We start from the raw sequence: 27,000 nt of genomic DNA on the forward strand, positions 1-27,000 counted from the left end.
CTCTTTCTTTCTTGTCCAACCACGCTAGGAGTTTGCCCGCCTTGTCACCCACATCGTACAATCTGCCCTGCTGCTCACGAAACATCACCTTTGCAGCGTCAGTGACCAGAGATTTATATGCAAACTGTTTTAGACCCAGGGCATGGAGTTTCTCAGGCGTGACACCAGATTCCAACTCGTCCTCCAAAGCAGATATCTCCCCCTCAAGGTCCACCACCTCCCTCCTCCCAGCCCTCTTAGCTTCAACAATCAAGGAAAGGGCCTGTCCACGAATCACAGTTTTAAAGGCTTCCCACAGGGACACAGCCGAAGAGACCGACCCCCCGTTTTCCAGGAAATATGCATCCATGGACTTGAGCAAGAGGGTACGAGTCTCAGGGGAGGAAAGATACCAAGGGTTAATGGGAGCCACTCGGCCCGCCGCCTCTACCCCAACCTCGAAACGAAGCCAGAGCGGCGAGTGATCAGAAATACCCCTCGGCAAATGTAAAATCTCACGAACTGCCGACGATTGGGCTGCGGGCATCAGGAAATAATCCAGCCGAGACAGACTGCCATGAGCCCCAGAATGGAAAGTGTATTGGAGCTGAGTAGGATGCAACAATCGCCAGCAGTCCACAAGGCCAAAGGTATCTAAAAACCCACCCAACCACTGCTGAGCCTGCGGGGTATCTCTAGGGGGATGGCGATCGTGAAGGCCGGAAAGCACCGAATTAAAATCACCGGCCAGAAAGAGAGTGCTATCAGGGAGATCTAACAAAACACGGCCCAAGTCAGCGAAAGTAGAGGCCTGCAAACCCGGGGGAACATAAACATTGAAGAGAGATAGGGTGCGGCCTTCATACCTACCCACCAGGACAGTATATCTCCCACGGTCATCATGAATCACCTCATCGATCGCCAGGGGGAGGGAGGTTCGAACAAGAATACCCACACCCCTAGATCCGGAGGTAAACCCCGAGTGCGCCACAAGGTGGTAGCCCCATCTATTCATTGCATAACAAACATTACCAATCAAATGGGTTTCTTGCATGAAAACAATGTCCGGTGACAAACGTTGTATACATTTTAAGACCACACTGCGCTTAATACGATCTCCCAGGCCATTAACGTTCCAGGAAAGAAATTTCAACCCTCTACCCCCCATCCCAGCCGCCCGAGCCAAGACCCCCCGTCCATGAGCTAGACATCAGAAACAGCAGCAAACACAGGAGCAACTCGCCTTGAAAACAACACACAGAAAAGAAAAAACTTCCCAACCCCCCTCCCCCAAACTGAAGAGAAACACCCCCCACCCTGCACCCCTGCAAAAAGCTAAAGAGCCACCCCAACCTGCAGTGTGCCTGTCGCCCAAGAACCCCTATTCTACACAAAGACCCCGGAGGAGGAAAGGTCTCCGTTCCACCCTCCCCCCGACCTCAGCAAGAACAAAAATAACAAACGAAAGACAGAATGATCACAATGTAGAGGGACGCCGGCCAACACTCCTGAGAATGTATTCAAAATAAGACATAAGAGCCGAACAGTTAGATCTCCACACCACCTTCGGCACCACCAGGGTGAGCGGCGGAGTCCGTCTCAGGAGGACGGTCAGGCAATGAGTCCAGCCAGTCATTAACAGCATCAGGCCGATCAAAGAAAAGGGTACGCTCATTGTATTCGACCCGGAGTCTGGTGGGAAAGAGCATGGCGTAACGTAGGCCCCGATCCCGAAGACGTTTCTTGGCACCACGAAACTCCATACGTTGTCTCTGAACCTGTTGGGAAAAGTCCGGGTAAAAGTTCACCGTAGCATTCTCAAAGGCCACCGGGCCCTTCACCCGCGAGGCCTGCAGGATAGCGTCCCGGTCTCTATAATGAAAAAGCTTCGCTACAATGGGTCTCGGCGGGGCTCCCGGCTTGACTTTGCCCCCTGGAACACGATGTGCGCGTTCCACCGTGAAAAATTTTGTGAGACCAGAAGGGGCCAGATGGTTCAAGACCAGATCCTCAACCAGGAGATCCACCGAGTGGGGTTCAGGGTTCTCCGGTACACCAACCAGGCGAACGTTGCAGCGACGCGCCCTATTTTCAAAGTCCTCCCGGCGACGGGTCATGAAGTCGTTCCCCCGACGGAGATTGCCAATCTCTGTTTGGAGCTCCGAGACGTCATTCGTAAGGCTAGAAGATTTAATATCCAGTGATTGTACCCTCTCATTCGTCTTGCCGAGATCAGCACGAATAAGATTCACCTCAATAGCCACGGTGTCAAGTTTGTGGGCCAAGGCCTCGTACTGTAGGCCGATGGATTCCCTCACACCCGAGATGGCGCCCATGATATCCTGTAGGGAGGGCTCCGCCGATTCTTCCAAAACTCGTTCGGACGCTATACTAGAACCAGGCAGGGCAGCTCCGGGGGACCCCTTAGAATGGGTATAACGGTCCATGACATTTGATTGAACTGGAGCTCCGCGCAGAGGTGTTTTCGTCTTGCGCGTCTCTCTGTCCCCTCTGCCCGCCATTTTGAAGATGCGTCACAGGACAAGCCACCAGGTTCGACGGGCCCGACACTCAAAGTACAGGATCAAAAGTACATGAAAAAGGGGGCACAACTCGGGTAGAGGTCGCCAAGCCAGCAAATAGGTCACATGAAAGCCCAACAGCCGATCTGCCTCCAAGTCTCAGTCGCAACACGACATCCACCTCCGCGGCCCAAGTCGGAACGGAATCGAAACCGAAACTTAGGAAGGGGGGACCCACAAGGCCAGATCTCCTGCCGTTGTTGTTCAATTGCAGGACGGCTACAGAACCGCACCCCGTCCCGGGCGCACCTCAAGGGCGGAGCCCAAAAGTTCAGAGCATCATATCTCAGGAATACGAGATCCAAATCGATTTCTGAAAAGTGCCAGGGTAATCAGCCAAACGTCCCCTACACGAATTCTTGCAAGAAATCAGGATTCAGCCAGGATAAAATGCCGGGAGCGGCGAGGGTCCGGAGAGCGCTGTGCTCAAGCGGCCAACTCGGATGCCCGCCAAGCTCCTCCTCCCGGCCTGTAATTATTGAACGGAAAACAGGAAGTGCTATTACAATACCACTGATAAATAAATAAAAGGTATGTACGCTGTGTGGTTCAAAAAGTGACACTTTGATTTCCCTAATAGACAGTACAATATTTTTGAAATTGCGTGCTCTGTCTGAGTCACCTTTTTAAGGATCAATAAGTATGGCCAAAATATTATAGCGGATCTTTCCCCTCAAGGTGGGTGTACTACTGTGTTTTAGAACAAAATTTGACCTTCCCAGCAATGCTCCCACCAAGACCCTTACTAAAGCCAGTCGCAAAAATGTAGAAGAACCCAATCATATCTCCAAAAACGATGCCTAGCAGAAAAATGGTTACAAAACGTACTTTGAAAGTAACAGTAGACCCAAATACAGACCGTGGATTGTATTCAAACCACTTGCCTGCAAGCAAAAGTATCCATAGCCAGCATCGCTCCAACAGTGCTCTACAACAACAGAACCGCGTTGCAATAGAACCCCCCTAAACACATGCAATCCTGCTGCTAGGGCTAACCCTAACGAACCCTAACTTACAAAAAGTGCCAAAACTGGTGTTTCCTTATGGATTTTGTCCAACAAACTTCTAGCCGGTATTAGACCTTCCCAGGAATGCCCCAGGCAAGACCCGCCAACCCACCCGCAAAAAAACACGCGACAACACCCCCAAACAGCGAAAAAGCTAAATCTCATACTTACAATATCTCTCGGCCTTCGGTCCAAAGTAACGCGCTGTGCAGCTAGGTCATCATCAATCATCATAACTCCTGTTTTCCACCACGGATTTCCTGAAAAGCAAATGCAATCAAGATTAGACTGTCGCAGCAGTGCTTCGACAGAGACCCCGGCCGCAACCCACCCACGAACAGCAGGAAGCCCCCCAAAACGCTACATTGAGCAAGATGTCTGAAGAAATGGCAAAAAAAAGGCTTTTCCTTAAGGATTTTGTCCAAAACACTTCTATCCGGCATTAGACCTTCCCAGGAATGCCCCAGCCAAGACCCGCCAACCCACCCGCAAAAAAACACGCGACACAACACCCCCAAACAGCGAAAAAGCTAAATCTCATACTTACAATATCTCTCGGCCTTCGGTCCAAAGTAACGCGCTGTGCAGCTAGGTCATCATCAATCATCATAACTCCTGTTTTCCACCACGGATTTCCTGAAAAGCAAATGCAATCAAGATTAGACTGTCGCAGCAGTGCTTCGACAGAGACCCCGGCCGCAACCCACCCACGAACAGCAGGAAGCCCCCCAAAACGCTACATTGAGCAAGATGTCTGAAGAAATGGCAAAAAAAAGGCTGTTCCTTATGGATTTTGTCCAAAACACTTGTATCCGGTATTAGACCTTCCCAGGAATGCCCCAGGCAAGACCCGCCAACCCACCCGCAAAAAAACACCCGACACAACACCACCAAACAGCGAAAAAGCTAAATCTCATACTTACAATGTCTCTCGGCCTTCGGTCCAAACGCGGCGCTGTGCAGCTAGGTCGTCATCATCATCAATCATCATAACTCCTGTTTTCCACCACGGATTTCCTGAAAAGCAAATGCAATCAAGATTAGACTGTCGCAGCAGTGCTTCGACAGAGACCCCGGCCGCAACCCACCCACGAACAGCAGGAAGCCCCCCAAAACGCTACATTGAGCAAGATGTCTGAAGAAATGGCAAAAAAAATGCTTTTCCTTAAGGATTTTGTCCAAAACACTTCTATCCGGCATTAGACCTTCCCAGGAATGCCCCAACCAAGACCCGCCAACCCACCCGCAAAAAAACACGCGACAACACCCCCAAACAGCGAAAAAGCTAAATCTCATACTTACAATATCTCTCGGCCTTCGGTCCAAAGTAACGCGCTGTGCAGCTAGGTCATCATCAATCATCATAACTCCTGTTTTCCACCACGGATTTCCTGAAAAGCAAATGCAATCAAGATTAGACTGTTGCAGCAGTGCTTCGACAGAGACCCCGGCCGCAACCCACCCACGAACAGCAGGAAGCCCCCCAAAACGCTACATTGAGCAAGATGTCTGAAGAAATGGCAAAAAAAAGGCTGTTCCTTATGGATTTTGTCCAAAACACTTGTATCCGGTATTAGACCTTCCCAGGAATGCCCCAGGCAAGACCCGCCAACCCACCCGCAAAAAAACACCCGACACAACACCCCCAAACAGCGGAAAAGCTAAATCTCATACTTACAATGTCTCTCGGCCTTCGGTCCAAACGCGGCGCTGTGCAGCTAGGTCGTCATCATCATCAATCATCATAACTCCTGTTTTCCACCATGGATTTCCTGAAAAGCAAATGCAATCAAGATTAGACTGTCGCAGCAGTGCTTCGACAGACACCAAAAATTACACACAAACCCCCGGAACCCCGCCAAAGAGCACCTCAAAGGCAAGCAAGTCAGCAAAAACGGCAAGAAATTTCCACCTCATATTTGGTCCAAAACACTTTTGTCCATTATTAGAGCTTCACAGCAATGGGCCCAAAACCGTCAACTCACCCGCAAAGAAGTACAACACCCCCACAAGTGCTGAGTCTTTCTTCATTGTGCGTAATCCAGCACTCTGCTTGGAGGGAAATCGCAGTCTGGAGGAGGAGGATAGAGGAGCATGTTCTTCAGAACTTGTGAACCTGAGGAATGTAGACTGCGGCACCTTCAAATCAATAAGCAAACAAGTGAAGACAGTTCTGATGATGGTCTTGTTTTTGGGATTAGGTGATTAAAGTTTGAATTAAATTAACTGTGCAAAACAAAGAAAGAGAGACACACAGGAATAAAAGTGAATAAGGACGAAAAAGAAAGTTCTTGATTGATTGTCTCATTTTCAGGGCTCGGTGTCAGGGAATAAGAACAAGATTTCGTCATCATACTCTGCGAATTCAGGCTGGATGAGGTCAGTGGCACCGAACAGAGAAAAAATCCCCTCATCTACGTTGCTGTCCTCCTCGTCTTCATGCGGCGTGCTTTCTCGTACTTTGTAATCTGGTGGTATGAGGTGCTGATTCATCTTGATCATTGTCAGCCGCTCCACATTTTTGGGCGAGAGGCGGCTCCGTTTGGGAGTTACAATGCCACCAGCAGCACTGAAAACACGTTCAGAAGACACACTTGCGAGTGGGCAAGACAAATAGTTTATAGCCAGGTTGTAGAGCTGTGGCCACAATTGTTTTTTGCCATGCCAATACTGCAATGGCTCCTCATTAAGAAAGACCACTGTTGAGTCATTCAGATAGTCCTGCACCATCGACTCAAGGTCATCAACTGTTCCTCCACTTTGCTTACTTTTTGCTGTGCTGGCTGTGACATTTTTTCGAGAACCATACCCCATCAAACTTAGCCAATCCTCCTCCCCAGCCACTGTTAGTGTTGTCATTGTGTGTGGTGCAGATGATCCAGTTGCCGGTGTCTTTAACGGCTGAGAGGTCACTTGTGCCCCAGCCACAGGTGCAGAAGTGGATTCTTGTGACTGCGGATGGCCTGCTGATGCTGATGCTGATGTACTGGCTTCTCCTTCAATAACCTGCCGTTCTTTTTCAAACCTCTTGGCTGACCAGGCTAACCAATGTTTGTACTTTTGAACATCTGCATCAGCGAAAGGAAAGAATGCGTTGTCTGCCAGCGCCTTTTTGTAGCGTGGATCCAGAATAGTAGCACAAATGTAATGCTGATCTGAGTTGATGTTTTTAAGACGTTCATCACCACGTAGGCGATGTAATAATTTCTCAGACAAAATGAAATGGGGTTTTTTTTTTTCATCTTTTTGAAACTCAGAAGAAACCGCCATCAGTTGGTGCTCCAGTATGCACAACAATGGGATAGCTTTTCCCAAATTACAGTCCTCCTGGCTGACTGCACGCGTGAAGAACTCAAAAGGACGAAGCATGTCTGTCAGGCTTTTAACTATGGCCCATTGCGCCTTACTCATCCACAGGTCCTCCTTCTGAGATGTAGCCTCTGTCAAGAAATAGTGATCGAGTACCGTATACTGCTCATACAGACGCTCAAGCATGTAGAAGGTTGAGTTCCAACGTGTTGCCACCTCCTGGATGAGTGCTTTCACTGGCATTCCACGTTCAAGTAGCAGTCTCCGCAGATGCTTCCGGGCCTTAAAAGAATGGCTGAAATGGTTGCACATTTTGCGGCAGGTGGCCATTACCTCGAACGCTGGACTCTCTTTATCACTCAAGAATTTTTGAACTACCAGGTTGATACAGTGCGCCAAACACGGCACTCTAACATGGTCACCCTTCAACATGGCCTTAACTACATTGGCGCCATTATCCGTGGAAACATAACCAATCTTGCGTTTTAGGGGGGATAGCATTGTCAAGACCTTTTTGTCAAACTCTTCCAAAAGGTTTTCTGCTGTGTGACTTTTCTCCAAGCCAAACATGGCTAGTGTTGCATGTTTCCGAGCAGCTTTGAAAACTTGGTCCGGGTCAACACCTGCGTTTAGCTTTGCTATAACACCTGAAAAAGAGACCCAGTGTGCAGTGATGCACATGTAATCATCGCCTGGGCCACTGGTCCACATGTCTGTTGTCAGATGTATTGTGTGAACAGCACTCTTCTGCAAAGCTGCCCCAATCGCCTGCAGCACATCTTCATGTAGTGCTGGAACCGCAACTCTGGCAAAATAGAACCGGCTCGGAACCTTCCATTTAGGGCAGAGCGTTGCCACTAATTCAAGAAAACCTACCGCTTCTACAAAAGAAAAAGGTAGAAGGTCCACAGCTAGCATTTTAGCCAGCTTAGTGTTATACAGACGCGTCAGTGGGTGGTTGCGTTCATATGGCACGTCTGAAGTAAGCATTGTTCTAATGTTGCCCTGGACCAAGCATTTACGGGCTGATAATGACTTCGTTGACCCAATTTTGCTCGCTGGTGAACTTTTGTGCGTTGGTGTCTCACTCGCTCCAACACTCTTAGTGTGCCTCACATTGGGTGTGCTGCTGACAGGGGTACTGGGTGTAAGGGAAGTGTTTGACACGTCTTCTTCCTGCTCGTCATCATCAGATGAAACATCAACGTTTCCTTGAATTTGGCCTTTCTTGATCGCATCTAGGTGCGCAAACCATTTGACAGTGTGCTGTCTCCTAAGATGACCTCTCTGGCCTCCGGTACCATAGTTGGTACCTGGCTTACCACGACTAACTGCTTGCTTACAAATGGTACAAATGGCAAACTTTGGATTTTTTGGACAAACAGTAAAGAAGTCCCAAACTGGGGACTTGAAGTGTCTGTGGGACATGGAGGAGGCGGCGATACTGGTGGTGGTGGTCATGAAGCTAATGCCAGATGAAGTGGAGGATGTGGATTGCCCAACTTTTGTACGTTTTGCACTTTCACCGCCACTAATTAAGGTCGAGATTGACGGAGGTCTCTTCTTGCCAGAAAGAAATATGGAAGCGGGACGAGTTGGTGTACTACTTAACTCCAATGATTGTGGTGTTTCCACTGCCTCCTCATCGACAACATCATCATCACGCTCAGCAGCTCTTCGGGCTAGGGTCAAAATGTCTGTTTGCTGCATGCCCGCTGGGGCTGCAGTGACCTTTATGATGACTGGGTCGTCGTTGGCAGAGTCTTCATCAGCAGCAGTATCCGCCACTTCTTGTTGAGACTCATCACACTCCATAACTCTGAGACTTTGGACGAGCTTCCTTTTACGCTTAACTACCTTTGTTTGTTCCCAAGTTTGATCCGTATCATCAGAAGGAGGTGTGCTTGAAGAGGATGTAGACACCACCCTTGATCTCTTCCTTGCTAGGGGTGTGGAAGACAATGAAGGATCATCAGGAGGAGTGGCTTCCTCAAATGATACCTCGCCTTGATTGTCGATTTCCTGATGTGCCCCTACTTCGGGAGGAACAACTATTGTGGGCACTTGTTGTGACCCTCCATGCACCTCTGCTTGCGCATCTCCTTGCGCTGCCTCTCCTTCCACATGTACTTGGGCTTGTACTTGCACATGTGATTGTTTTTGCCGCTGTGGTTGTTCAACACTCGTCAGATGAGCTACAACAACCTGTGTTGATTGAGGGACATTGCTGCTGCTTTCTTGCGATGAGCCAACATCACTGGTCGATGGTGATTGAAGAAGTATACTGGCTGCCTCTGCAGCACTCAAGGGCTTGGACTTAAGTTGGCGTGGTGGTGGTGGTGGCACTGAGCCCAATGGAGCGGGGGTGCTGCTGCCAGCTTGGTCCCCAGCAGATCCCGCTGCAGCTGCTGCAGGCATACTTTTTTTTTTACTCACAAAAAAAGGGGCGGGCGGCACACCAGTGTCCTTGGTAACTTGCTTCTTCTGCTCCTTACTGGCACCTTTCTTGCTAGAGGAGCTACGGGTTACTTTTTTTGGGGCCATCTTCTTCAGAGCAGGTCAGCAGGCAGCAGTTGCACGAGTTGCAGAGGGTTCTGTGTCCAGACGTGACGTCGCGTGACGTTATGCTGCACACACCGCTGCAGGACTTCTTCCTGGCACTGGTGGTTCTATTGAGTCTTCTTGTGCACCTAAAAGCAATGGAAGACAGAGGAACATCAGTTCAGTTATACACCCCAAAAAATCGACAAAACACAGAAAAATGAGCACAATCCCATGCCATCCATGATGTTTACATTGAAGACACCCCACAGAAAGACTAGGGACATGCAAGTATGCAACACTCACTACCCCTGGGCATAAGGGATGAAAAGTAGGCAAAATAAGTGCAGGCCTCAGACACTGCCTCTCCTCAAAATGGCCCCCTTACACCCCAAGCACATGTTGCCTGTACCAGCCAGCACTCAAGATGGCCACCACCACCACCCACATGGCCAGTCCACATCAACAGTACACCCCCAAAAAACAGAAAAACAGCCAGAAATCACCACAATCCAATGCCATCCATGATGTTTACATCAAAGAGAGTGAGACAACACCACAGGCACACTCAGTCCATGCACCACCACCACCCCTGGGCAAGCAAAAGGCCACACCAGCAGCCCCCCAAAAACGACAAAAAACAATAAAATAAGCACAATCCCAGCCCATCCATGGCCTCAATTATGTTTAAATTCAAGAAGACATCCCACAGAAAGACTAGGCCCATGCAACACTCACCACCCCTGGGCAAAGGGCCACACCAGCAGGCCCAAAAAAACGACAAAAACCAATAAAATCTGCACAATCCCAGCCCATCCATGGCCTCAATGGTGTTTAAATTCAAGAAGACACCCCACAGAAAGACTAGGCCCATGCAACACTCACCACCCCTGGGCAAAGGGCCACACCAGCAGGCCCAAAAAAACGACAAAAAACAATAAAATCTGCACAATCCCAGCCCATCCATGGCCTCAATGGTGTTTAAATTCAAGAAGACACCCCTCAGAAACACTAGGCCCATGCAACACTCACTACCCCTGGGCATAAGGGATGAAAAGTAGGCAAAATAAGTGCAGGCCTCAGACACTGCCTCTCCTCAAAATGGCCCCCTTACACCCCAAGCACATGTTGCCTGTACCAGCCAGCACTCAAGATGGCCACCACCACCACCCACATGGCCAGTCCACATCAACAGTACACCCCCAAAAAACAGAAAAACAGCCAGAAATCACCACAATCCAATGCCATCCATGATGTTTACATCAAAGAGAGTGAGACCACACCACAGGCACACTCAGTCCATGCACCCCACCCCTGGGCAAGCAAAAGGCCACACCAGCAGCCCCCCAAAAACGACAAAAAACAATAAAATAAGCACAATCCCAACCCATCCATGGCCTCAATTATGTTTAAATTCAAGAAGACACCCCACAGAAAGACTAGGCCCATGCAACACTCACCACCCCTGGGCAAAGGGCCACACCAGCAGGCCCAGAAAAACGACTAAAAACAATAAAATCTGCACAATCCCAGCCCATCCATGGCCTCAATGGTGTTTAAATTCAAGAAGACACCCCTCAGAAACATTAGGCCCATGCAACACTCACTACCCCTGGGCATAAGGGATGAAAAGTAGGCAAAATAAGTGCAGGCCTCAGACACTGCCTCTCCTCAAAATGGCCCCCTTACACCCCAAGCACATGTTGCCTGTACCAGTCAGCACTCAAGATGGCCACCACCACCACCCACATGGCCAGTCCACATCAACAGTACACCCCCAAAAAACAGAAAAACAGCCAGAAATCACCACAATCCAATGCCATCCATGATGTTTACATCAAAGAGAGTGAGACCACACCACAGGCACACTCAGTCCATGCACCACCACCACCCCTGGGCAAGCAAAAGGCCACACCAGCAGCCCCCCAAAAACGACAAAAAACAATAAAATAAGCACAATCCCAGCCCATCCATGGCCTCAATTATGTTTAAATTCAAGAAGACACCCCACAGAAAGACTAGGCCCATGCAACACTCACCACCCCTGGGCAAAGGGCCACACCAGCAGGCCCAAAAAAACGACAAAAACCAATAAAATCTGCACAATCCCAGCCCATCCATGGCCTCAATGGTGTTTAAATTCAAGAAGACACCCCACAGAAAGACTAGGCCCATGCAACACTCACCACCCCTGGGCAAAGGGCCACACCAGCAGGCCCAAAAAAACGACAAAAAACAATAAAATCTGCACAATCCCAGCCCATCCATGGCCTCAATGGTGTTTAAATTCAAGAAGACACCCCTCAGAAACACTAGGCCCATGCAACACTCACTACCCCTGGGCATAAGGGATGAAAAGTAGGCAAAATAAGTGCAGGCCTCAGACACTGCCTCTCCTCAAAATGGCCCCCTTACACCCCAAGCACATGTTGCCTGTACCAGCCAGCACTCAAGATGGCCACCACCACCACCCACATGGCCAGACCACATCAACAGTACACCCCCAAAAAACAGAAAAACAGCCAGAAATCACCACAATCCAATGCCATCCATGATGTTTACATCAAAGAGAGTGAGACAACACCACAGGCACACTCAGTCCATGCACCACCACCACCCCTGGGCAAGCAAAAGGCCACACCAGCAACCCCCCAAAAACGACAAAAAACAATAAAATAAGCACAATCCCAGCCCATCCATGGCCTCAATTATGTTTAAATTCAAGAAGACACCCCACAGAAAGACTAGGCCCATGCAACACTCACCACCCCTGGGCAAAGGGCCACACCAGCAGGCCCAAAAAAACGACAAAAAACAATAAAATCTGCACAATCCCAGCCCATCCATGGCCTCAATGGTGTTTAAATTCAACAAAACAGTTGTATCATGCACCCATAACCAACCCTGGTCCTACTGGATACTGTGGCTACCCACAATATAATTTATTTAATTTTCTGAAAAAGTTCCAAAATTGTACTTGCAGCAACTGTAATGCCCCAAACAAACTTACTTGTGAAAGTTGATTTCTAATCCAAAAGTGATCCAAAGACAGTCAAAAAGGCCTCAAATCCAAATATCCAGCAGCACCCACAAAAAGTAATCCTTCCAGCTCCAGATCCAAATGAAAGTGACCAGGAGATGGACAAAGCACTGGACAGGAACAGGAAGTTGGAGACTGTGGGGCACTTCCTTCCTCCCCCCCCCCCCCAAAATGGACTCCTTGCAAAAAAAAAGGCCATGCAAATGTCAACCTGAGGAGTGATTCTGATAAAAATCATAATTTTCTGAAGGTTTATCCTGTTTGCTGGTGATTTTCTTGTGCGAAATTGCAAAATCTCTATTTCGCAAGTGCGAGATTGTTCCTTTCCGCGGCAACTACGTGTTCGCAATTGCGAACTCTCGCGAGGTGTGCTGTGCAAGGTGGCAAGCCGCGAGTACGTATTCGCGGGCGACAAACTCCCGCGGGAACACGCAGCAAGATCTAAAATGGCGCGTCACTCGCAAAGAAAAACAACTCGGCAAACGCTAAAATGACGGAAAGTGAACGCCGTGCACCACGCCGCGCGCCGCAACCAAGCAAAAAATCCGCCGCGAGCGGATTCACAGATTTTCGACAAATTCGCGAGAGTTCGCGGATTGCGAATTTGCCGAAAATCCGAAAAATCCGCGATCGGAGCGGATTTTACGCCCATGCTTACTTACTACCTCACCTGAGCAAAGTATTGTAAAAATATATCAATAAACAGCTGTCTAACCATGTCGGAAATACAGGTAGGTTGGATTCCTCCCAATCTGGTTTCAGACCCAAATACAGCACAGAGTCTGCCCTGTTGAATGTCACAGACAACATCAGGATAACCTTAGACAATGGCCATTCACTGATTCTCATGCTGTTGGACCTCTCTGCCACCTTTGACTCGGTATCCCACCAGATTTTGCTCAGGAGATTGGAAGAGATTGGACTAAGAGGTCCTACTCTCCAGTGGATGATGAGCTTCTTGTTCTCCCGTTCCCAAACCGTCAATCTTGGCCCCTTTTCGATCGAAGTCGATGGAACTGAACAAGGGAGTTCCCCAGGTCTCATGTTTGAGCCCTACCCTATTTAATATCTACATTGCTCCCTTGGCCAACCTCCTCAGAACCTGTGGGTCCAGGCCCATTTCATATGCTGATGACACCTAGCTCCTCTTTTCATTGAACAGATCTGACTTATCGGTTCAGACAACATTCTCTGTGGGAATGACAGCCATCGCGAATTGGATGAAGAGTAATTTTTTCCAACTTAACACAGGGAAGATGGAGATTATGCTCTTCGGAGACACACCGTCGCTGTGGACACCAGACTGGTGGCCGGTAGCCCTTGCCCCACCCCTGGCCCTAAGGCCCTTGTTAAAAACCTGGGCATTCACCTTGATCGTGCCTTGTCCTAGAAGGAGCATATTGCTCACACCGCCGGATCCTGCTTCTTTGTGCTGGGCCTGTTACGTGGAGGTTTCCCTCTTCTCCCGGATTCCACTCGCAAAACCCTCATTCAGACTATGGTTATGAGCCAGCTGGGCTACCGCAACACTCTCCTAGTCTCAGCCAATGAGTCTCTATTCAGCAGACTGCAGGTGGTCCAGAACACTGCAGCATACCTTGTCATGAATGCCCTACCGAGAACTGCTCTCTCCCCCTTCTTCAACTTCTCTACTGGCTTCCTGTCGGCAAAGGTGTTATATTCAAAGTTTGCTGCACCGTACACAAGGCTTGGCATAACAAAGGTCCTTTCTACAACTCATCAAAACTCAAGCCCTAGGCCCCTTCTTGGACCCTCAGGTCAGGAAACAAACTGCTCCTCTTAGTCCCCCAGATCAGGAAAACTAGGCTAGGCGGGTAATCCTTTTCCTACCTCGCTCCCTTTCACTGGAATCAGCTCCCTACTCACCTTAAACAATGCCCGGACTATTTGCTCTTCAGAAAACTCCTCAAGACCTCTCTATTCTAACGATGCCATCCGCCTGGCTAGCAGCACAGTCAAAGAGCAGATATACCCTTTCAGGGGTGATTCAAGCGTTATATAAAACCCACAAGTTAAATTATATTAAATTAATCGATGCCCTATTACAACTTTAGTTCAGTCGTTTAGGTAGATCAAAATATTAATAATATGCTATCATTTTTCTTTTAAACACGAAGAGCGCTGTAGTAGCGTGGTACTGCAAAACATTTTGCAAGGTTATCATTCTTTTATAATTTCTATAAACTTCATAGCAGTTTTATTTTAATTTTAAAGTAGGTCAGTAATTTTCAGTAATTAGCACCCTACTATTTATATGTGCCCAAAATTGAAAATGCACACTATGAGGGTCCGCCATCCTGTCGGGGGCCGGTACCGTCCGCCACAAGGGCGGAGGAACCGTGCCCCCAATTAGTATGCATCCGCCACAGTGGCGGCTGCATCCCGCATTTTTTACATTGCGGTGGACGGTGCTTGAAGCACCAGCCGCCGCAATGCAAAAAATGCACGCTCTACATTTCAATGCACAACATGACAGTGTTGGGAAATTGGGGAATTAGCTGCCTTTCACAGACCCTTTCCTTTTCTATGTGCTGTGTATTAGCGGTGTCCTCTCTCTGTTTCTCTCACAGAGGTAGCCTCCTTCTTTGTAGCCCCTCCTCCTTCTTCCTTATCAGAGAGGCCAGCACTCGGGGTCAGTGCGTGGTTTCTAGCCTGGTTGGGTTCTACCGGGTTTTGGTTATTTGGTCCACGGGTGTTTTTCTGTGGACTTGGGATTTATCGTGCAATCGGACTGAGCAGAGCGAGGCTTCGTTCTGCTTTGTGATTTGGCGTGCTGCTCGTGGAGTCGCTCGGACCCTTGAGTGCCTTCTAGAAGAGCAAGCTGGTTTCCCATCGAGGTGGTGTCCTGAACCACGTTTCAACATCGGGAATCGCCTAGTCATCCCATAGGCGCTTGTGCAGTGGATTACTTTTGTTCAACTCGTAATCACCCGTTTCCGGACTTTTTGTAGGCTGTTAGCCTCTTTATGTGACATTTGGGCGCAATTACGGAGCTGTGAGTCTCAAGCGTCTTTTAGGAATTTTCGGGTTAGTTTTGTGGCCACATCTTAGTATAATCGTTATGCTGGAATAACGCTTCATGGAATGACCATTAACAGTGGGGTTTTTTGCTGTCTGGAGACTTTTTCCCAGATATTACTTTTGTGAGTGGGTGTCCTTTAATGTTTGTTTCCGCACTTTTGGTTGGAGTCAGGAGCTGATTCTTGTGACTCCCGGATATCCCAGAAGACTTCTTGAACAGGCGATTCAGCTGGGCATAACAAGTAAGGAGGGGAACAGGGTTGTGTTGGGCATCTTGGGTATGTCTGTGAGTGTTACAGTTGAGAGGACAGTATTGCACAATTAAGTTCTTCCTTTCTTTCTTTTTTCTTCTCTCCTCTGCAGAATAGAAGACCTGTATAGTTATACCTCCGGGTCGGCTTAGCTAAGAAGAGAGTCTTGGGACCTCTCTTTTGTTCTTTTGGGACTACACCCACCTTTTTCCCTTTTTCCTTGCTGCACATGCGCTGTGTAATAATAGGCGTATTGCGGTACGGATAGGGGCAGAAAACTGGGGCCATCCTCGCTTCTGTGGTGTGGGACAAGCTGGTTGGAATCCAACAGAAAACCAAGCCCACGAACTTTAAACCACCCGAGCGAGAATGGATGAGGATGGGAATGCAATTGAGGACAGGGTTCCTACTATGCAGGATGTAATGGGAGCAATTAATTCCCTACAAACACAGGTGCTTGAGTTGAAACAGGAGAATCAGGGCTTAAGGCAGGAATTGAGTGTAGTGAGGTCTAAGGAGCAGGGTTGGGGTGGAGGAAAACCGCCTTTGGTTCAGCCTGCTACTTTTCAGTATGATAGGAGTTCTAGTGCAAGCAATCCTCCATTTACTGTCAACGTCACTACTCCTACCCCCGTTCCTTTGGCGGTTCCTGAGAGATTCACTGGGGATTCTAGCAAATATAGTGTATTCATGAATCAATGCCATCTCCATTTCATGTGTCGCCCCACTTCTTTTCCCGATGATTCTGCTAAAGTAGCCTTCGTAATATCATATCTGGCGGGAACAGCTGCCACGTGGGCTGTACCTTTAGTGGATAACGATGACCCTGTATTATATAATTATCGAGCCTTTAAGGAACAAATGTGTTGTCTTTTTGCTAAACACACATTCATGCAAGCAAGTGATGCTGAGCTATTAAAGTTGAGACAAGGGAAACAGGATTTGTTGACCTATGTGTCCACTTTTAATCGATTAGTTTCAGAGACCCATTGGCCTACGGATAAGAGAACTTCTTTGTTTTACCAAGGGTTATCAGAGGATTTGAAGGATGTTGTTTCACAGGTTGTGAATCCTCCTGATGATTGCGTGGAATTCATAGATTTGGCTGTGAAGCTAAATCATAGATTGATGGAAAGGAGAGGTGAAAAGACTCGTTTTCAGGTAGCTCGAAGTGTACCTGGTAGAAGTGACACTAGGAATATTGTTGAACAAAGAACTATTCCCGAACCTATGGAGATAGGTGGAGTGAGGGGTTCGCTGTCAACTGAGGAAAAGGGTAGAAGACGTACCCTGAATTTGTACCTATATTGTGGGCAAGGGGGGCATTATGCCAGGGAATGCCCAGTAAAACCGACTTCTTTTCCTCCCAAGAAGGTGGTTGCATGTGTGAGGCAATCAGAGGAACGGATATCGGATAAACACTACAATCCCTCCTATCAGATATCTGGTACAGTCAAGAGAGTCCCTAAACATTTTATGATTACGGTTTGTTTGGTTATAACTAACAGTCACAGGGCCCCTATATCTGCTTTGCTGGATTCAGGTGCCACGGGGAACTTTATGGACATCAAGTTGGCAGAGGAATTGAAAGTTCCATGGATTTATAAAGAGCAGCCTGAACCAGTAAGGGCCATAGATGGCACTGAGTTGTCTTCTGGAACCATCACACGCCAAACCGCGCCATTGTGCATGATAGCTGATAATGGGCATTCAGAATTTCTCGGTTTCGATCTGATCGATGCCCCATCCTTTGGTGTTGTGTTAGGGGTGCCGTGGCTACAAACACACAATCCAAAGATCGACTGGATTGGACGGACCGTGACCCTTGATTCAGTCCATTGTTTACAGAATTGCTATAAGATAGCTTCGGATTGGATCACCCCTTTGACTTGTGCTGTGGGTGAAGGGGACAGTGGTGAGTTGCGAAAGATTCCCGCTTCATATGTGAAGTTTGCCGAGGTCTTTGATAAAGGTGGAGCGCAGGAATTACCACCTCATCGCTCTTTTGATTGTAGGATTGATTTGGTGCCAGGGGCTACGTTACCTTGCTGTCGCATTTATGCATTGTCTGGGCCGGAAGAACAACACTTGAGGGATTATGTAGAAGAAATGCTGGCTAAAGGGTTCATTCGTCCCTCTTCCTCTCCTGTTTCCTCGGCTATTTTTTTCATCTCAAAGAAGGAGGGAGGGCTAAGAGCTTGTGTGGACTATAGGGCGCTCAACAAGGGTACTATCAAGAACAAATACCCTCTTCCCTTAATACCTGTGTTGCTTGATCAACTGAGGCATGCGACGGTTTTCACAAAATTGGATCTCCGAGGGGCATACCATCTCATACGAGTCCGTGAAGGCGATGAGTGGAAGACGGCCTTCAGGACTAAGTTCGGTCTGTACGAGTATTGTGTTATGCCCTTCGGACTTTGTAATGCTCCGGCTGCTTTTCAGTTTTTTATCAACGAGGTATTAAGGGAATATTTAGATCTGAGCGTCATCGTCTACATAGACGATATCTTGATTTTCTCCAATACTGTGGCAGAACACGAAAAACATGTTTGCCAAGTCTTACAGAAATTGAAAGAACACCAGCTGTATGTAAGGCTGGAGAAATGTAGTTTCCATACCGACAGAGTGGAGTTTTTAGGATTCCTTGTGTCTGTTGAGGGAATTCGGATGGATCCCCGTAAGATTGAGGCGATAACAACTTGGCAATCCCCCACATGTGTTAAAGAAGTGCAAGTGTTACTTGGGTTCGCCAATTTCTATCGGCGATTTATCTCACATTTTTCGGACATAGTTGCCCCCATGACTGTGTTACTGAGAAAGGGAGTTCCTTTTGTGTGGTCGGATCTGGCACAAATGGCATTAGAACAGCTGATAGAACGGTTCACCTCGGCCCCTGTACTGGTCCATCCTGACCCTGCTTTACCGTTCTTTGTTGAAGCTGATGCTTCCTTAGGAGCGGTAGGGGGAGTGTTGTCCCAGAGAGACGCAGACACAGGGTTTATGCATCCTGTGGCTTTCTTCTCCAAAACGCTACTACCAGCTGAGAGAAACTATACGGTGGCTGAACGTGAACTATTGGCTATTAAGCTGTCGTTTGAGGAGTGGCGTCATCATTTGTGGGGAGCACGCCATTCTATCACCATCTTTACGGATCATAAGAATCTCGAATTCTTCCGGTCCGCTCGTGCCTTAACTCCTAGACAGATGAGGTGTGTTTCTTTTTTCAATGAGTACGATTTCATCATCACCTACAGACCTGCTGCACAGCAATTGAAGTCAGATGCTTTGTCTCGGATACATGTGAAGCAGGTGGAGTGGGGGACAGAAAGGGACCTGGGTTCTTTCATAGCACCGGAAAGAATTGTTGGTAGTGTTACCATGGATACGTTTTTGGATTCGGTGAAGGATCAGTTGAGGGATATGGATCTGAACCCTTGGGTATCTCAGCCGTTGTTCTCTGTGAAAGACGGGTTATTGTATCATGATACCCAATTGTTTATCCCTCCTTCTTTACGGGAATCTGTGTTACGGTGGTGTCATTCATCGGCTTTGGTGGGCCATCCAGGAATGAATAAGACCAGAGAATTTTGTTTACGCTGGTTTTGGTGGGAGACTCTGGCACATGACGTGCGACTGTTTGTGGCATCTTGTCCAGTATGTGCTGTGAGTAAGCCAACTCACTCCAGTCCATCTGGCCTGTTGCAGCCTTTGCCAGTACCTCCTGCTCCATGGCACACTATTAGCATGGATTTTGTCACTGATTTACCGTTGGAATCAGGCTGTACTGTGATTCTGGTAGTGGTTGATTCATTTACCAAAATGGCCCACTTTATTCCCCTAGCTAAATTACCATCTGCTAAGGAAATGGCTTTGATTTTTGTGTCATCAATAGTTATGTTATGTTAAAACTATATTTCTTGAGCGCACGGCTACCCAGAACGGGTGTCCCGGCGCTTTGGCAGAGTCCTAAACACAACCAAGAAAAACCCAGAGGCAGAAACACTGTAGACCCACTGGTTAGGCGGAAAAGAGGAACGTCTTGAGCTCCTTTCTAAAGGCCAGGAGATTGTTAGCCTTACGGAGTGACAGAGGGAGCTCATTCCACAAACTAGCCGCCATGCACTGGAAAGACCGGCCACCCATCCGCACGCGTTTGATCACTGGTACCTCCACTTTAGCCAGGTCAGCAGATCTCAGACTCCTCCGGGGAACGTAAAAAGCAATCCGCTTCCTAAGGTAAGCTGGGCCAATACAGTGGAGGGCTTTAAATGCCAACGTGAGGACCTTGAACCTAATTCTGCAAGCGATAGACAGCCAATGCAGCCTGCCGCGCAATAGAGAGGCACTAGCTCTCCGTGGAAGGCCAAAGATGGCTCTGGCCGCCGAGTTTTGGACAATTTGAAGTCTGGATACCAGATATTTAGGCAGACCTGAGAAAAGTGCGTTAGCGTAGTCTAAACGCGAACCCATGAGTGCTTGCACAATGTTCTTGCGATATTGAAGGGAAAGCAGTGGGAGAAATTTCCTCACCATCTTCAAAATGCCGAAACATTTCCCCGCCAAGCCCGTGATGTGGGGACGAAAAGAAAGACTGTCGTCGAACACCACACCCAGATTTTTGACTTGGGCAGAGGGTTTCTCAGGGGGGAACATGTCGGAAGGCCACCACGATTTCCAGCCAGGGTCCTCAGCGCAGCCAAAAAAGAGCAACTCGGACTTATCCGAGTTACATTTCAGGTTCTGGTGCTGAAACCATGCAAAAACAGCACTCAGGCAGTCTCTGATTCTGTCGCCATTAAAAACCTCTCCCTTCCTGCAAGTAAACAGGAGCTGAGACTTCATGGCTTACCATCTGCTATTATAACGGATAGAGGGGCTCAGTTCGTTTCACACTTTTGGACTGAATTGTGTGAGGCTTTACAGATGAAAATATGTCTGTCCTCTGCCTATCATCCTCAGTCCGATGGTCAAACTGAGCGGACCAATCAAACGATGGAGCAATATTTGCGGTGTTTATTGACTTCATTGACCTGCAGTTGGGTATTGGCTCTTCCGCTAGCGGAATTTGCGTATAACAACAGCGTTCATTCAGCGGTTGGAATGTCCCCTTTCTATTGTTCCATGGGGTTCCACCCGAAGGCCATTCCTATCCAACCCTCAGGGTATGTACCAGCTGTTGACACATTGGGGATTACTCTGGGACGGATTTGGGGAATAGCTCAGGAGCATCTGATGAAGGCTAAGGATGACATGAAGAAGCAGGCAGATAGACACAGGGTTCCTGCCCCACTCTATAGTGTTGGTGACCGTGTCTGGTTGTCCACAAAGAATCTGAGGATGGATGGCTCGAGGAAATTACAACCTAGATATGTGGGACCTTTTTCCATCACTACCGTGATAAATCCTGTGGCAATGAAGTTGGAGTTGCCTGATGAATATCGCATTCATCCGGTATTTCATACTTCGTTATTGAAGCCTTATGTAGATACTGACCAGTCTTTGCCTCCACCCCCTTCTTTATTGGTTAATGGGGCCGAAGAATTTGAGGTTTCTGCTATCCTTGATTCAAAGAGAAGTAGAGGGAGGTTATTGTATTTGATTGACTGGAAGGGGTATCCTCCTGAAGACCGGACATGGGAACCTGCTAGTGGGGTGCATGCTCCTCGCTTAGTTAGATTGTTTCATTTACGGCATCCTACCAAACCCCGTCCCGTTGGGAGGCCCTTGCGGGGAGGTACTGTTGGGAAATTGGGGAATTAGCTGCCTTTCACAGACCCTTTCCTTTTCTATGTGCTGTGTATTAGCGGTGTCCTCTCTCTGTTTCTCTCACAGAGGTAGCCTCCTTCTTTGTAGCCCCTCCTCCTTCTTCCTTATCAGAGAGGCCAGCACTCGGGGTCAGTGCTTGGTTTCTAGCCTGGTTGGGTTCTACCGGGTTTTGGTTATTTGGTCCACGGGTGTTTTTCTGTGGACTTGGGATTTATCGTGCAATCGGACTAAGCAGAGCGAGGCTTCATTCTGCTTTGTGATTTGGCGTGCTGCTCGTGGAGTCGCTCGGACCCTTGAGTGCCTTCTAGAAGAGCAAGCTGGTTTCCCATCGAGGTGGTGTCCTGAACCACGTTTCAACATCGGGAATCGCCTAGTCATCGCATAGGCGTTTGTGCAGTGGATTACTTTTGTTCAACTCGTAATCACCCGTTTCCGGACTTTTTGTAGGCTGTTAGCCTCTTTATGTGACATTTGGGCGCAATTACGGAGCTGTGAGTCTCAAGCGTCTTTTAGGAATTTTCGGGTTAGTTTTGTGGCCACATCTTAGTATACTCGTTATGCTGGAATAACGCTTCATGGAATGACCATTAACAGCGGGGTTTTTTGCTGTCTGGAGACTTTTTCCCCGATATTACTTTTGTGAGTGGGTGTCCTTTAATGTTTGTTTCCGCACTTTTGGTTCGAGTCAGGAGCTGATTCTTGTGACTCCCGGATATCCCAGAAGACTTCTTGAACAGGCGATTCAGCTGGGCATAACAAGTAAGGAGGGGAACAGGGTTGTGTTGGGCATCTTGGGTATGTCTGTGAGTGTTACAGTTGAGAGGACAGTATTGCACAATTAAGTTCTTCCTTTCTTTCTTTTTTCTTCTCTCCTCTGCAGAATAGAAGACCTGTATAGTTATATCTCCGGGTCGGCTTAGCTAAGAAGAGAGTCTTGGGACCTCTCTTTTGTTCTTTTGGGACTACACCCACCTTCTTCCCTTTTTCCTGGCTGCACATGCGCTGTGTAATAATAGGCATATTGCGGTACGGATAGGGGCAGAGGACTGGGGCCATCCTCGCTTCTGTGGTGTGGGACAAGCTGGTTGGAATCCAACAGACAGGCACCGCGTGGTGCCTGTCATGGTGTACATTGAAATGCTGGGGGGTACCGTAGGTACCCCCCATTGCACCTCCCACCCCCCCTTCACCCTGGGGGCCTGCAACGGGCCCCCAAAGCAAAGACCGTATGTCCGCCACGGAAAGCCATTCCTCACCGGCCATCCTAATATGGCTGGCAGTGTCTGATAGACACCGCCACCATATCAGGCCTTTTCCGCCGCGGTCGCAAGCTGACCGCGGCGGAAAAGCGGCAGGCGGTCTTCCCCTCTGCCACGGTCCCCCCCGCCATCGTAATATGGCGGGGGGAGAAAGGTGGCTGACGGGCAGGGATGGCGGACGGATCAGCGGTGGCGATCCGTCCGCCATCCTAATGGACCCCTATATTTGTAAAAATGTAGGGCCAGATGTTCAGCGCTTCTTTGAGGTCACTAACAGCCCAGTTCGCAGAATTGATCCATTAGTGACCTCAAAAAGGTATTTTTTTATGTACAAATGTTCAATTTGCATTTTGATAACCTATTACTCAATCACATATTGGGTTTGAGATTCGATATTGGGAAGGGTGTGTTTAGGGCATCCCTGCCTAAGAGCCGCTCGCAGTGGTATGTGTGAATATTTTGGGACTGAAATGCGGTAGCAAAACATTTGCATTTTACAGCCAACTCTGAGTTGGACCCCTTTCCTTTGTAAATGTTGGGGAAAACATATTTTAACGTACCGTTGCCTACTTTTAAAAAAAGAAAAAGAAAACTTTTCATTTTACATTTTGAAATGCATCCCGTTAACAATCGGCATTTCCCCTAAAAATGTGCTTTATTTCAAAGCAATCACAGCCATGGTGGTCTGCTGACCCCAGCAGGCTACCATCTCTGTGATTTTTGCGATTCCCAATGGGTCGCAAACTGAAACCTAATTCATGAATAATAATGAGGTAGGTCTATTTACGACCCACTGAGAATCACTAAATGTTTTAAACACACATTAGTACATTGTTGTTTGTGATTATCAAATATTGAATTGCTAAAATTCGCTATTTGGTAATCACAAACCCTAGGAAACGTACTTCTGGCCTATAATGTATTTGCAATTTATTTGGGGGGAGAGGGTTTCGATACTGTGGTACTCCTGATTTAAAAAATATATATATAGATATACAAACAGATAAATATTCTTCCCTACTTATTACCACTGTACTAAAGTGGTAGTAGGAATGGGGAAAATACCAAACCTATACTTACTTACAATAAAAGGTGTAATGCAGAACCCATAGAACCTCGAACTGAAAACTTTTACTTTTGTAAAGGCATTCATTAGCCAATCAGCTAATGACTTGTTATCACTATATACCTCAAGAGTACCAGAATACCTCAGCGACAACAGATATAGCAAAATTAAAAACATGTAAAAATGTATAAAATACTTACCTGCAGTACCCCAAAGAATCATCTGCACAGCCTGATGTATAATCCTTCGAAATTTTGTAAAATTACAACTGACAATCATCACACTGCACAAAAAACAAAAGTCTGTGTAAAATGCTTTGGATTTTACGTCGGTTTTAGGACGCCCCTTTTTTTGTATACCCTTGATAAAACGCCATAAAACTTTGAGGACTCTTAAGAATGAAATGGGCCAGCAGGTTTGCAAAGCTTTGCTAACATTCATCAAATGGGTGCAAACTTATCAAGGGACAAATTAAAAAAAACCCTATCTCAAGTAAACCGAACTATAACTACAGAATGGTGTGTGTGTGTGTGTGTGTGTGTGTGTACGGTACTGCCCTTCCAAGAATATGATTCTGTATTAGATAACAAGCAAGTTTGAAACATGTGCATTAAAACAAGCAGGATATGTTTCAGTTATTGACATGGGAATGCTGCAAAGTCTTGTGAAATGGAGGCATCGGCACAGCAGATAATTTTTACATTTTTATTAGTATCCACGTCTTATTCAACATTAAAGTAATGTGTCATAGATGAATAACAAACCTTTCCAGAGACACAAAGTTGATTCTCCAGGGTAAGTCGCTTGCATTCAGTTAAGAAGATTTGTCATGAAGCATACTCATTCTATTGGCCAAAACTGGTAAAGTGCCTATGGCTTAAAACACTGTGTCAGAATAACAAAAGTTATTAATTGCATAGTAGTGTGTGACCGGGAACATGCACTTTATAATAGAATTATATTAAGCATACTGTTGGAAAACAGAGAGTTACACAGATATTGAGACCAAGAAAGAATGCAGATGTTTTCAATCCTTTTAAGCAGTAAATATGGCGGGCCATCACCAGGAAAAATTCTTGAAAAAGCATCTAATATAGTACAATACACTGGAGCCCCAATGCTCTGAGTTTGCGATAGGGAACACACAATGGTTTTATGGTTCTCACAACAGTATGGGTTCTTCAATAATTGCATGATTAAAATTAATTAAGACATTTATTTAGATACAGGGCAATTGAATGCATGTCCACTGCAGGTCTGAATTGATGATAAAAGTCATTGGGAAGCCATGTTTATACCTAATGAAATTAACTTTTATCTGCAGTCAGTTTATATTGTTTAGCTAACATTTCCCAATGTGGTTTTTAACTTGCATCGTTTAGGAGGAAGCCATCACCTTCTGATGAGTGAGATATCACACGTTCTTCATGAAAGCGGTCATGAAGTCACAATGTTGCTGAAGTCTGGAAATAACATGATCTCAGGTATAGAAAGTATATTTGAGTTTGGACATTACATTGTACTGATGGTGTGTCAAGATGCATAGTAATTCTGTGATGACTGCAGCAACTTCCAACATTTTGCAGTCCTCCTCTTTTTCTTTCCCTTCCATGCAGAAAAAGATTTAACAAAGGGAGAATAGTCATTTTCTGTATGTATTTTGTATGAAGTATCTGCTGTGGTCCGCTATCAGCTAGGTTGTGTATTATGAAATCCCACCAACTTTCTAACTTTGTGACAGCTTATGAAAATCTCACACATATCCTGTTGCAGGTCTGTCTCTTAAAGCTTGTGGTGGCTAAATTATTTAAATTCCATAATACACTAAGTGGAGAAGTGTGGCTCAATGGTTAGAGTGGCAGACCCTGATGCAGAGGTCTGGCTCGGGACCAGGGTTCAATTCCTGCCTTGGCTGCTCTCGGCGGATCTTGGGCTCATAATTCCTTGGACCTGATTTCTCGCCTCGGTGCCTACTGTAAGCATGGGTCCCACGCTGCAACTCTGGGCAATAGCTTGCTTAGTCTCCACAACAACCCCCTACAGCGCTAGGGATGCCTGGTTGCACCCTGGGGATGCCCAGGAGTGGACATTTCACGGGGAAAAACCAGGAAGGGTTCCCTAGCGGCATTGAGTACAGCGCCAGGACACTCAGGAGTATCAGTGCGCTTTACAAGAACGGCTATATTTACATTTACTATTTTAACTAGTTCTTGTATACTACATATATGTCATATATGTCTTTGTTTTGGAGCCATTGCTCAAATGCTTGTGAGTAGGTGCCTTTTGTTTGTAGCTGTTACCCTGTGTCAGTCAAGTTGTGGGTAAATTCTTGCTAAGCAGCACAGGTGTTGCCATATGCCTGGCCCATGTTGCTGTGTTACTTGTGATGAATATCAAAGACTCACAAAGAATCTTGCAGTTAGTGAGCTGAGTGAGTAGACTAGCCTAGTGGCACAGAAAGGATTGTCTGGAGAGTAAAAACATTTGACCTGACATAACATAGCCCAGTATCCCTACATGTAAGACAATTTGGCCAGCCTATATCAACCCCAAGTTCATCCAGGTAAAGTGGACCAGGCTGTGAAACACTGTGACTGTTTAACTGAACTCCTTAACCCAAGATTATTCAATGCAACAATTTTTCACAATGCAGCAGTGAAATGATCTCACTGGATATATACCTAATTTTGTAATTCCAGAGTAAGGAGAGAAACATCATCATTATCTTAGTGAAGAGGCAAAATGCATGGACAAATACAGAAAATATAGACATTAATGATATAACCCAGAAAGTCCCTCCCGCCCCTCCCCACAAGATGTACGTGAAGTAACACATTGATTTGTGTAACCTCACCCGAGCATCCAAAACAAGCCGTCAGCTGCATCTGTCTGTACCACATATCAGGTCTTGAGGAAACTGCTCCAAATGTCTTCAAATTTACCCATCTGATTATTCAATTTCTCTATAACTTACTCATGTGTTGCCATTTGGAACATTTTGTTAAAGCAGGTATCATATGTAGGAGTATTTAGTGTTTTCCTTAACTTTAATATCCCTGTTTTAGCCACTGACAAGGGCGTTGAGAACCACCTACAGCGTTGGTATATGACTTAAAGAAAGCCTGATCTATTGTGGAACAGAACAGTCCCTGCAT

The 27,000-nt window shown here is 47.0% G+C and overlaps 1 protein-coding gene across 1 annotated transcript in view; it reads left to right on the plus strand.

The window, feature by feature from the left end:
• Nucleotides 1-27,000, plus strand: part of LOC144819348 (UDP-glucuronosyltransferase 3A1-like) — a 744,338-nt gene that overhangs the window by 49,520 nt on the left and 667,818 nt on the right. The window contains exon 2 of the mRNA XM_078677286.1: nucleotides 25,228-25,329. Coding sequence (XP_078533412.1) covers nucleotides 25,228-25,329 — 102 coding nt within the window. The remainder of the gene's footprint in view (nucleotides 1-25,227; nucleotides 25,330-27,000) is intronic.

This window comes from Lissotriton helveticus, chromosome 2_1, assembly GCF_964261635.1.
Source record: "Lissotriton helveticus chromosome 2_1, aLisHel1.1, whole genome shotgun sequence".
Lineage (NCBI taxonomy): Eukaryota > Metazoa > Chordata > Amphibia > Caudata > Salamandridae > Lissotriton > Lissotriton helveticus.